Here is a 12641-nt window from a genome sequence, read left to right as displayed (position 1 = left end):
CATTTCAAAGGACTGAATTTTCCCATTCTCTATCATTTTTATACTATCAGCTTGATTGTTTAGGCATTTATTTTTTATAAATGCTTGCACCTCCGTTAGATCCTTATTAAATAAAGGGTAGAAGGGTTTTGTTGGAGACATTTGTTTACCCTCACCTTCACAATATGATATTTGGTCATGGTTGTTTCCAGTGTTCAATCTCACTATATCTGATGCATTTGTATTTTTTTATACTTTTAGAAGCTTATTTCTTGCTTTCCGTATTTTTGTCCTCTGTCTTTTTGATAGATGAACGTCCAGAGCTGCGTCTGTCATTGTTGATTGTGTCGAGCATAGGTTTATCCCTTCTTGATCTTTTGTTTTATCATCTATTTTTTCTTTAACAACAACAGTATTGTCTTTACATTTTATTGTATCTTTAGAGGGGCAGTCGGTCTTGATGGGTTGAATTCCCACATTAGGAAAATTCCCTTTTACATCGTCAATTATTGTTTTTAAAATTTCCGGAATGGTAGCTAGTTTGTTAATTAGTTGGGCACAACTACACTCTGCATACGTAGATATTGGCTGAGATTGTGCCCTTACTATTAGATTATTTTGTGTTATCTTCTGCTCAATTCCGGCAACAGAGGATGACGCAGCACTCAAGAGATCTATTTGGATCTCCTTTTTGTTGGACTGATATGTTAAAGCTTCCAGAGTTAATTGCGAGGATTTGAAGAATGAATCCCAAATTGCTCCCGCGTTCCCACTTCCTGGTACCTGAGTACCTGGGCTATGGTGTTGCCCATTTATGAATGATAGGTCCTTATACTTCTCTTTTTGTGGTCCTTGAAAATCATGTCCTCGTCACAAGAATTAATGAATTGTGGGCTACTATTCAAAACGTCTTTTTGATATGGAGTACTCCAGCGCTGCAGAGTTTCTGAGTTGCTGTTGTATTCGTCCTTTTCGGCTTGTCCTGTTTTTAACTGAATTTATTTTAGACAGAGTAAGATCCGATTTCAGTGGGGTATTGGCTTCCCTTATGATTTTCACCCCACCATTTAGTTCATTTGGAGCTTCTTGCTCTCGTTGATTTATTTGTCCCAAATTAGATGGTTCCCCTATCCCGTAAGCTGTTCTGATTTTTACTTGCACTTCTATTGGCATTGGATGCCTAGTTTGTAGTAAGTGCTGAGTATCTCCCATTGTTAGATTTGTGCATTTTGCGTCCTCTTGTTGTGAACGACCAGTAAGTGGAATAGTTAACATCTCTAGGTCCGTTATTTGACCCCAATGGTTGACTTGGTCCTTAGTTGAATTTGACATTTGTTTGACTTCAGCTTCAGACTCAGGGTGGCCTTGTTCACTTACTCCTTGATTAGGGGATATAATATTTGTTCTACTCAGTGGTTTAATTGGAGTTTGAAGAACACATGGGTTAGTTAGCAATGTTAGCATAGCACCGGTTGGATCTTTCATAAAATCAAACTTGGACAACGACTTTCCCAGTTTCCCAAATGTATGGACCTTAGATGATTTAAAGGACTGTATGTCACCTGTCTGTTTTATTTTAAACGTATCTAATATTAGTGTTTGTTGTATTTTTCTTTTCCTTTTGATAGGAGGGAAAGGTGGCCGCTCCTTTCCTGACCTCACAATACACCCTCTAAGGTGAAGAAGTCTTGCTTCTTTCAGAGAATTAAACAGGCCAGTGACAAGACCAAAGGGTGCTTTGATTGGACAAAAACACCTCCTAACCCCTCCAAGGGAAAACACCCCCAAAACACACCTCGGTACAGAATTCGCCGGTGCTGCTGGTTACTTATTTATTTAACTAATTAATCAATTAATTAATATCTGGGCTCCCGGTTGGGCTGTAGTCTAGGCATGCAGAGTAATTCAGGGGCCGAGGTGTGCTTCAACAGGGTCAAAGTCTATTGTCACTTTCCCCTTTGCATAATTTCTCAGATTTTGTATTACAGACTTATTACAGACTGAAATGGCTCAGCGACTTACGGACCGATCAACCTTAACTACTCGCCACATGCCATACACCTCTTGCCACTTGTCACTCACAACTCACTGTTCATTGCTTGTTCGTTGCTATTCATCGCTGTCAAGAGTACAAGGGAGAATGCTGGCAATCGTTCAAGAGCAAGAGCGGGATCCAGAGCCAGTCCACCTTCAGACGGCAAATGTAGCACTTCCCTCCACTCCTCTGCTCAGCTCTGCTCTGCTCAATGCTTGGTGTATACGTAAAATCAGGCGGCAGTTCCCTGAGTTCTGAGGAATGATTGAAGCGTGCGATGTCGGACCATAGATGCGTCCATTCCTCATCGGAAATAAAACAGTGAATTAAGTCTTCCCACATAGACAAATACCGGGGGCGTGGGGAAAGCACTGTTTTAAGGAGGAAGCTATAGATAAATGAGATCACCCCTTTCATGTTAGCAGTCTTGGTGAGAAAGGCCTCAAATTTTGTGAGAGGTCGAGTAGCAGCCTCCCGTATCTGAGGTGTGAGGGCCCAGGGTATCAATTGGATATACTGATATCTTTCCGTGTTCTTCAATTCAAAGTCCCTTTGACATTGATCAAAAGTAAGGGGATCAAAATTGTGGAACAAATGTATTGGAGCTAAGCAGCCTCCCCTTCTCCAGGCATCAAAGGGTCCCTCATGTTGGGCCGGGCGAAAGCTGGATTGGATTGAATGGTGATGGAAAAGAAGTCCACCTGTCGTCGCCCGAAATTGAGTCCCATACTTTAAGAGTGGTGCCTGTGGGGCAGCTAAGGTCACCTTGGCAGCCGCCTGGAAGAGAAGGGAGGCTCCAGCTATTTCCCTATGGCACTCTCGTCTTTGGAGACTGCTTAGCCTATGGCTGATATTTTCAGGGATAATTATAAGAATTTCGAATTTAAATGGGACCCCCTTGTCTCCTTCCTCTCCCAGGGCCGTCCGTCTGCGGGTGTCCCTCCACCATCGAAGCCCGCCATCTCTTCCAGTTTTGATCACAATCCCAGTGTCGACCAACCTCTCGTTAGTATGAACACACCGCCACCACGGATGGGGTGGGGGGTGGATTTTTTTTGTGTTTTTTATCTTTGTTCCTTGTTAGATTCATAATTACTTATCCCATGTTAGGATGAGTTTGTCCACGCTTTTTGGCTATTCCGCATACAACACCTCGGTGGAGCAACCTGGAGAAATTACCGTTACAGAAGGCCGTTAAGTTTTCTTTAGACCTATCTGCTGGCTTAGCAAAGTTGCATGATCTTCTTCTTTTTTTTCTTTTTATCTCTCTGTCTCAGCTCCGGGGCACTTAGAAGCTGTATCTTTCATTTGACTTATCTAATAAGAGGAGGAGCTGGTTTATATTAATCAATGCACTTTGTCCACCTGTTATAATTCTGTTGAGGCTTTCTGATCCCCTGAGTGGGACCAAGTGATGATGTAATTTTTGCCTGTGGACTGTGAAAAAAAAAAATTAATGAACACATTTTTTACATAAATCAGGTGTCAGGCCAAGGCTCCTCTGTGCCTTGCAGCAGCCGCTGCACGAGCAGCACCACAAGCGACTTAGCACCGCGGTGCCGGCAGCGTCCGTTCCTGCCCCCAAAGCAGATCTGTGGAACTTAAAGCGCCCGTATAACCAGACGCGGGTGAAGCGGGAACCGATCACAAAACAAACCCTGGCAGTCGTCCCAGGCTTCGCTCTGCTTGCTCGTCAACTCCTCTTCGGCTCTGCCCCTCGGCTCTAATCGATACGCTCTGCACTCAACGCCGAATCACAGGCCGACAACAAATGTGAACACCAACAGAGGGAAGAATTGTGTGTTTCCCCCAGTTAGTGGACCATAGTTGAGGGATATGTTTAGGCATAGTCCTCGCAGCACACAATAGATTTGCTTGAGGCAGAGGCCAAAACTCAAAAGTCAGGAAACCAGATACAAGTAGGTGGTAACTCAGGGCAGGGGAAAACGCCTGTTGTCCGTGGAGGAGTCATTCCCTTCCCAGAAATCTGCATTGCAAATTAATTAATAGTATATATTTTTTTAATATTTGTTTGGTGCCAGTCCATATGACTTTCAGATCTGCCTTTGGGATTCTATGTTGCAACTTTATAGGGTACATGTATCCTTTGTGAGCTTAATAAAATGTTGAAAATTCTACAAATCCTCACTCCTACATCCAATTACTCTCATGCTACCATTCTACACTCTGCTCTGTCTGAAAAACAGCTCAGCATTTTCAAAATTCTGCATTGATTTGGCTTGTAAATTATATTTTTGGAAATGCACATGTATTAACTATTTAATTTTAATACTATAGGTGATTGAAATTACGGACGAAGAAAGCAAGATTTAGCACTAAGCAACTGAATGTCAGTGCCATAAGAAGGATTATTTTGAAAAACTGAAGGACATCCAGCATTCTACGTTTAAACAATTTCCAAAAATCTAAGTGTGGTGAGGAAAGTACTATACCTGTAAGTGAAGTCTCTAATTTTGCATTTCATTAACCCAGAGCAAAGCCATATCTGTGCACACAGCATCAGAAATAATGTAGAAAGACCGCTTCAGCATCCTCATCTGAAATATTATCAGAAAGACAAATTGCCTCAGCATGACAGAATAATGTTCATCTAAAGCATCATGTAATTCTAGAGAGGAAGCAGACACTGCATAAAAAGTTACAACTAAAGGTTTCTTCTGCATACCATCAAAGAAAAGACCCTGAAAGAAGACTCCGAAGCTGACACGTTAACAACTAAGAGATTGGAAAATCACCTTTGTTCAACAACCGTTTTAACCAGTTATGCAAGTTTGAGACTATCTGCCTCGGGGTATAACACCTTGACCCACTCTGCTCACTCTTGCGAAAACCTTAAAAATTCACCACTTTATTGCGTTAATGACCATCTCAGATTGTTTCCTTTTTATTGTGTACTGTTCTGTAATTCTATGTAAATCGCTTCAACATTATCTGTTGTGCAGTAGTGATATGTAAAACTGTTAAATATAAAAATGGATTAAAGGAGCACCGTTGCGCTATAGCTAATGTAAATAAATCCTCATCTTCAGAACTACAAACCTTAACCTTACCCCAAACCTAGAAAGGGTAGAAGGAACTGATGTTCTGCGACTAATGATCCACAATAGTACTCTGCACGTTCTAACGCCCTCAGTTACTGCCAGTACACCAGTACAAAAAGGTACTTATCAGTTTAATCATTAAATATCAGACTAACACCTTATTACTGTATTGCTAAGAACCTATACAAATCGATTTGAGAAAAACTTCAGTCACAAATTAAGTTGCTGCCGGAGAGGCTATGACCTAAAGACTATTATCTGCTAGGAAAATTTCAACAGGTGTTACAGGACTGCTTCCCGACATTTTTTGCTCAATTCAAGTGTTGAGAAATTTACACACAATTTCTTTTAGAGATAAGTGCTGAACATTATCTAAACAAGCACGACTCTAAAATCGAGGCAAAATAACCGAAGTTGGGGGAAAAAGTTACCTGTGTCCAAAAAGATACAGCCATAAATCTTATCTCACAGAATTTGACAGAATGCACACAGGGGGAAACCACTTTCAGTGCAAAGTATGCCAAAAAAGTTTCAGGCGTAAATCTTATCTCACTGAGCATATGAGAATCCACTCTGTGGAAAAACCTTACCAGTGCTCTGAATGCCCAAAAGATTTCAAACTTAAATCACTACTAACTGCACATGTGAGATTCCACACTGGGGAAAAACCTTATCAGTGCTCTGAATGCCAGAGATGTTTCATTGACAAATGGAGACTCACTAAACATACAAGGACCCACTCTTGGGTAAAACGTTATCGGTGCACTGAATGTGACAAATGTTTCAGTGAAAAAAGCAGTCTCGCTCAGCATATAAGAACCCACACTGGGGAAAAACCTTATCAATGCTCTGAATGTTACAAATGTTTCAGCCAAAAAATCAATCTCACTGAGCATATAAGAATCCACACTGGGGAAAAACCTTATCAGTGCTCCGAATGCCAAAAATTTTTCAGCCAAAAATCTAATCTCAATGAACATATGAGAATCCACTCTGGGGAAAACCCTTATCAGTGCTCTGAATGCCAGAAACGTTTTTGTAAGAAACGGAGTCTATCTCGACATGCAATAACCCACTCTGTGGACAAACCTTATCCGTGCCCGGATTGTCAGAAATGTTTCAAAGACAAAAGCAGTCTCACTCAGCATACAAGATACCACTCTAAGACTAAGGAAAAACTTTATCAGTGCTCTGAATGCCAGAAATGTTTCGGTAATCAAAGCACTCTGACTCAGCATACAAGAACCCACACTGGGGAAAAACCTCATCAGTGCACAGAATGCCAGAAATGTTTCATTGACAAAAACAGTCTCACTCGGCATACAATAACCCACACTGGAGAGAAACCATATCAGTGCACGGAATGCCAGAAATGTTTCAATGAAAAACGCTATCTCACAGTGCATATAAGATCCCACACTGGGGAAAAACCTTATCAGTGCTCTGAATGCCATAAAAGGTTTTGGAACAAACAAAGTCTTTCTCAACATGCAATGACCCATTCTGTGGAGCAACCTTATCAGTGCTCTGAATGCCAGAAATGTTTCAATCTAAAACACGATCTCACGGTGCATATAAGAACCCACACTGGGGAAAAACCTTATCAGTGCTCTGAATGCCAGAAATGTTTCAGTTTAAAAAGTAGTCTCACAAAGCACATAAGAACCCACACTGGGGAAAAACCTTATCAGTGCTCTGAATGCCCAAAACATTTCAACCGTAAATCACTTCTAACTGCACATGTGAGATTCCACACTGGGGAAAAACCTTATCAGTGCTCTGAATGCCAGAAATGTTTCAGTGAAAAAAGCAGTCTCACTCAGCATATAAGAACCCACACTGGGGAAAAACCTTATCAGTGCTCTGAATGCCAGAAATGTTTCAGAGTCAAAATCCATCTCACTCAGCATATAAGAACCCACACTGGGGAAAAACGTTATCAGTGCTCTGAATGCCAGAAATGTTTCATTCAAAAAAGCTGTCTCACACGGCACATAAGAACCCACACTGGGGAAAAACCTTATCAGTGCCCTGAATGCCCAAAAGAGTTCAAACTTAAATCACATATAACTGAACATGTGAGATTCCACACTGGGGAAAAACCTTATCAGTGCTCTGAATGCCAGACATGCTTCAGTTTAAAAAGTAGTCTCACACGGCACATAAGAATCCACACTGGGGAAAAACCTTATCAGTGCTCTGAATGCCAGAAATGTTTCAGTATAAAAAGTAGTCTCACTCTGCATACAAGAACCCACACTGGGTAAAAACCTTATCAGTGCATTGAATGCCAGAAATGTTTCAGTGAAAAAAGACATCTCACACTGCATATAAAAACCCACACTGGGGAAAAACCTTATCAGTGCTCTGAATGCCAGAGATGTTTCAGTGACAAAATGAGACTCACTAAACATACAAGGACCCACACTTGGGTAAAACGTTATCGGTGCACTGAATGTGACAAATGTTTCAGTGAAAAAAGTAGTCTCACTCCGCATATAAGAACTCACACTGGGGAAAAACGTTATCAGTGCTCCGAATGCCAAAAATGTTTCAGCCAAAAATCTCATCTCACTGAACATGTGAGAATCCACATTGGTGAATTAAATTATCAGTGCTCAAAATGTCAGAAAAGATTCAGAGGTAGAGATGGTTACAAGCACCATAAGAAAACACTGTAGGAAGGTGGATATCTGACTATGGTTACCCCCAACTTTTTGCCTAGTGTTTAGCTGGTTTTCGGCTTAGCCTGGGCCCTGAATAGCAGGATCCCAGGCCAACTATCGGCTCTCTCCTTAAAACGGACTCCATGTACCTTAGGTACATACACAATTGGATATTGGTTCACCTTATGAGTCCCTGTGTAGTGTACCCTAGGTACTCAGGGCATAGGTGCAACCAAGGCCTACCAGGGGCTGCAGCATGTATTATGCCACACCTGGCTGGCCACCCAAATAGACACAACTGGCTGTTCACTCAGCTGGGGCAAGGTTGTGTAATCACCCCTTGCTTAGGTGTAGTATTCCTATACCTACATATATATAGACACATAGTAACCTATAAGTCACTCCTATGGCAGGCCTTAACAATCCTGAAGGCAGAGTGCTTGGTTATATGTGAGATGGTGCTCTAGCATGAGCTGAGCCTGTCTGCAGCATTCGGAACTACTTCCTTATAGCTGTTCTATGATATTGCCAAACCATATACTCTTAAGTGCATTATATTCCTCGCGGTTAATGCTAACTTTGGTTTGGCTTTATCGAAACATGTCGTGTAAGGTGTCATACACTTTGGAATACTACCCCCTCGCCAATTCTGGCGACGGGGGTAGCATTCCGCCCTTCTAGAGGGAGAAGACATGTTAGTTCTGACGATCACGGTTAAAGTTAACCAGAGCCCCAGCGTTACAAAATGGACGCTGCTGCCCAGACACAAGTCTGACCTTCTGCTGCTAGGAGTCCTTCCAGCGAGGGAGGCCTGGACAATAGGTTTCCTGCCTGGAGAGGTGCAAGCACCGCCCCAGACAAGAGTTTGTGTATTAGGACAGGGAGGGTTGAAAAGAAACACACTGCCTGGAGCACTCTAGGTGCTCCATGCATGCCCCAGTTCAAACCGGTTGCTGGGGCACCCCTGCCCCAGCTCTGGCGCTAAACTGGACAAAGGAAAGGAGGTGTAACCACCCCCCTTCCTGGTCCCACCCATAGGAGGGACCTAGTAGGTAAACCAGCCCACTTTAGTTGTATAAAGATAGGAGCTGACACAGGAGACTTTAGATTAATCCTGGAATCGAACTGAAGACGAAACTCTGGAACTTTGACATTCACCTAAGCTGAAGACTGAAGAATCTCCCTTGTGGCCAAGGAGTGACCACCCTGGGCAACCAGGCACCATCCAGCAACTCGACGGCTTGATTTGCCCCCGTTCCCGCCGGAACCCGAGCTCATAGCCTGACAAGATCCTGGCTCCCTGAGCCCTCTGACCCCACTGCACGACTCCAGCACAGATGAGCACCTGGACGGCTTTGGACCTCGTGGACCGGACATCTTGAAAAGTCCTTCTTCTTGCTACCAGCGCAGCTCCTGAGGCATCCTCGAAGCTGTGCACTGGGGACCGAGACACCCCGACAATAAGCACCACCTGCACCGAAGATCAGCCCTCCACACTCCACGTGTTCTGCACGGGGCCCTTCTGCTTGTGTTCTACTCGACGCGTTGTCCCAGTTGCTGGCCAGTTGGCTAGTAGCCCTGTGACGACGATCCTTTAAGAAATCCATCGCTGGTCTGGTTGCTCCAGACTGGCACTTGCTTCCCTGAAAAGGTGAAGTACCTCAGACCCTCCTGGTCTGCAACAGAAGCCTTTTGTGTATCCTGCGTGGGTTGCCTTTGCTTAGGCTTGTTGGCTCCGATCTTGAAGTCGACCCCTCCTTCTGCGAAAACCTTCGTGGGACAGCTCCTCTCCAGCGCCTGGTCGTCCTCGACACCTTCTGGTCCGCGTGGCTGCAGAGACCAGCTTCACAACAGCACCTGATTGCTCCTCGACGACGTCTGGTTCCTTCCTGATTCCACCCGGTCACTGGCTAGTGACCTAGACTCTGTCCCCTCTGCTTTCAGGTCCTTCTTCAACTTCGATCCACCCGGACATCTTCCTCCTGGTCGCCTGCAGCATCTTACTTCACGGCTCCATTGGAATCAACGGCGAAACCAGACACACTTTGACACCTATGCACCCACAGCCCGTGGGTGAGGTAACACGAGTACTTCGGTGCTCCTGTAGGGATTGACTATCCTAGTGTCCAGATTTGCTTGTAGTTTCCTCCTATCTAAACCGGAAGTGTCCTAAAACTATAATTACTTACCTTTTAAGTTCCCATAGACTTTCTATTGACTCCCGCGTGAGTGTTCCGACTCTGCACGCGCCGCCTGTGGCCTTCTACTCCTAACCTAAGGGTCAGATAGTTTAGCCCCAGCGGTTCCCTAGGCCTTCTCCTTTCACCAGTCATGGTTCTTATACCACTTACTTAGTATATGGTTTTACACGCCCCTAGGGCCTAACTGTAAATTGTGCTATTTAAAGTATTTCTAAGTGTAACTTGTTATGTGCTTTTGCCTCTGTCCTCATAAAGAGTTCAGAGGAGTGGGTTAGTGAATAAATACATATATATTTTATATATATCCTGTGTGGTGTTCTTTCATTTGGTATTCATGGGGTTACATATGGTAAAACAGTAGCTTTACACGCCCTCTAGAGTTATAGCCTAAGACTTCTCTGTCCATGCTACCCCTAGGATAGCTGGTCTATAAGGTTGACTTTACAACCAATCATCTTTACTTTACACAATGAAGTGTTAGTGCTTGCAAAAATCAACTAATTGCCCTAAAAATCACAATAATAATGTCTTAAATTTTACTCCACCCAAAAGGTTTCTACTCACCCTTGTTTCTTAACATATGACTGATATCTATTTTTTCATGATAAGATTAAGCCTATGTGACAAAAAAACTCTGGCTGTCTACGCGGAGTTCCGCAAGCAGCGGAATGCGAAAGGGTCATGCCGTTTGTGGTGATTTCATCCCATGTCGGAGGATCATTTGGCTCTTCTCTTCCAAGAAGTTATGGATCTCTTTGCCAAGGGAGCTATCAAACGCGTCCCTGTGCCAGAAGTAGGTCAGGGTTGCTACTCCCACTACTTCTTGGTACCCAATTTATTTATTTTATTTATTTATTTTATTGGATTTGTATTGCGCTCAGCTACCCTCAATGGGTTTCCCGGCACCAGGGACAGACTGAAGAAAGAGAACAAGCAAGTGCAAAAAAGAGATCACGAAATGAGGAGATCAAAACAGAAAAGTCTTCAATTTTTTGCGAAACGCCAGAAGATTAGTTTCTGTTTTTAACGCCAGCGGAAGAGCGTTCCACATCTTAGGTCCAAGATATGCGAACGAACGACCTCCCATTTTAGCCAGTCGGATTCTTGGAATCAAAAGATTGCCATTATTAGATGACCTTAGAGAACGGCCAGGTAGATAAGGCTGGACAAGGTTCAGTAGGTAGGTAGGAGCAGAACCCTGACGGATCTTAAACAAAAAACACAGTGTTTTAAAGGTCACGCGATCTGAGATTCTCAACCAGTGTAGGACACGCAAGGCTTGCATTGCGGACGTTCTCCGTGGAACATTACGCAAGAGGCGAGCGGCTGAATTTTGTACCACTCGGAGTTTGTTAATTGTTGCTTTATCTGCTCCAAGATAAAGCACATTGCCATAGTCAATGCGGGACATCACAAGGGCCTGAACGACAATTCTGCGGGTGGACTCAGGCAGCATCCATAAGATCTTCTGCAGCCAGCGTAAGATGGAAAAACAGACTGCAGCAACCTTAGTCACCTGCTGCCTCATCGAGAGTTTGTCGTCAATCAGGAACCCGAGGTTACGAGCAACAGGCACAGGGGTAGGCAGAGGACCCATATCACAGGGCCAGTGTCTAGAGCCCCACAGATCTTTATGCTTGCCTAATATGATAACCTCGGTCTTATCTGCGTTGAGCTTCAGCAGATGGTCTTGCATCCAAGCTGCAACGCGAGATAGGCCAATTTTGAGGGCAGAGACTTCCTGGGCCCTGCTGTTAGAAAGAGAAAACACAATCTGCGTATCGTCTGCATATGAATATATGGACAGACCGGCGTCCTCTACGATGGAGGCAAGAGGTCTGATGTAAATATTAAACAACAATGGGCTTAATATAGACCCTTGAGGGACGCCGTAAGCTGAAGAATGAATCGCAGATTCAGCCGTGTTTGAGAAAACCTGGAAGGTGCGCTCATTGAGAAATGAGGCCACCCAGGCAAGCGCTGATCCATCAACACCAAGGGAGCGGAGGTCCTCCAAAAGAGTGGAATGAGACACGGTATCGAATGCAGCGCTTAAGTCAAGAAGAATAAGCGCAAAGGTCTCACCGCTATCGTTACCGTGTCGGAGTCGCTCGGTCACCCCAAGGAGTGCGGATTCGGTGGAGTAATTAGCGCGAAAGCCTGATTGGGATGGATGGAGATATCCCACGTTTTCAACAAACTCGTTGAGCTGGGTGTTGACGTGGCGTTCCAATATTTTGGAGCAGGCTGGCAGCAGGGATATAGGCCTAAAGTTGGCTAAATTTGTGGTGTCAGCACCAGATTTTTTGAGCAAGGGGACAATCATGGCATGTTTCCATTCCTGTGCCACCAGAGATTCGGTGAGAGAGATGTTTAATAACCTCATTAAGAATCTCCGTGGTTCAAGGTCTAGTTGTTTTAGTATCTTCATAGGAACTGGGTCCCGAGGAGATCCCGAACGGATACTATTTAGACAAGACAGGAAGGAGGAGTCATCAAATGGTAACCAATTATAAATAAATACAGTGGGAGAGAAAGAAACACTGCAAGAAGGGCCAGGTTGGAGGGAATCAGTTGGCAATGAGAGGGGGCCAAAGATTGATAGATGCCCTCAACCTTAGATATAAAGAAATCCGCAATGGCATTACATTGTGTGCCATCCAGGGCCGGCATGGAGGGAGTGGTGTCTGCTCCTGTA

The 12641-nt window shown here is 44.0% G+C and overlaps 1 protein-coding gene across 1 annotated transcript; it reads left to right on the top strand.

Annotated features, from left to right (window-relative positions):
* The first annotated feature begins 5558 nt into the window (after positions 1-5558).
* Positions 5559-7757, top strand: LOC144806329 (uncharacterized). Its single transcript, XM_078672717.1, is given in 1 exon segment — positions 5559-7757. A coding segment is annotated over 1 exon segment (2199 nt).
* Positions 7758-12641: the final 4884 nt, after the last annotated feature.

Source organism: Lissotriton helveticus, assembly GCF_964261635.1.
Source record: "Lissotriton helveticus chromosome 1_1 unlocalized genomic scaffold, aLisHel1.1 SUPER_1_unloc_63, whole genome shotgun sequence".
NCBI lineage: Eukaryota > Metazoa > Chordata > Amphibia > Caudata > Salamandridae > Lissotriton > Lissotriton helveticus.
Note: the sequence above shows the minus strand (reverse complement) of the source record. Positions and strands in the feature narration are given on the sequence as shown.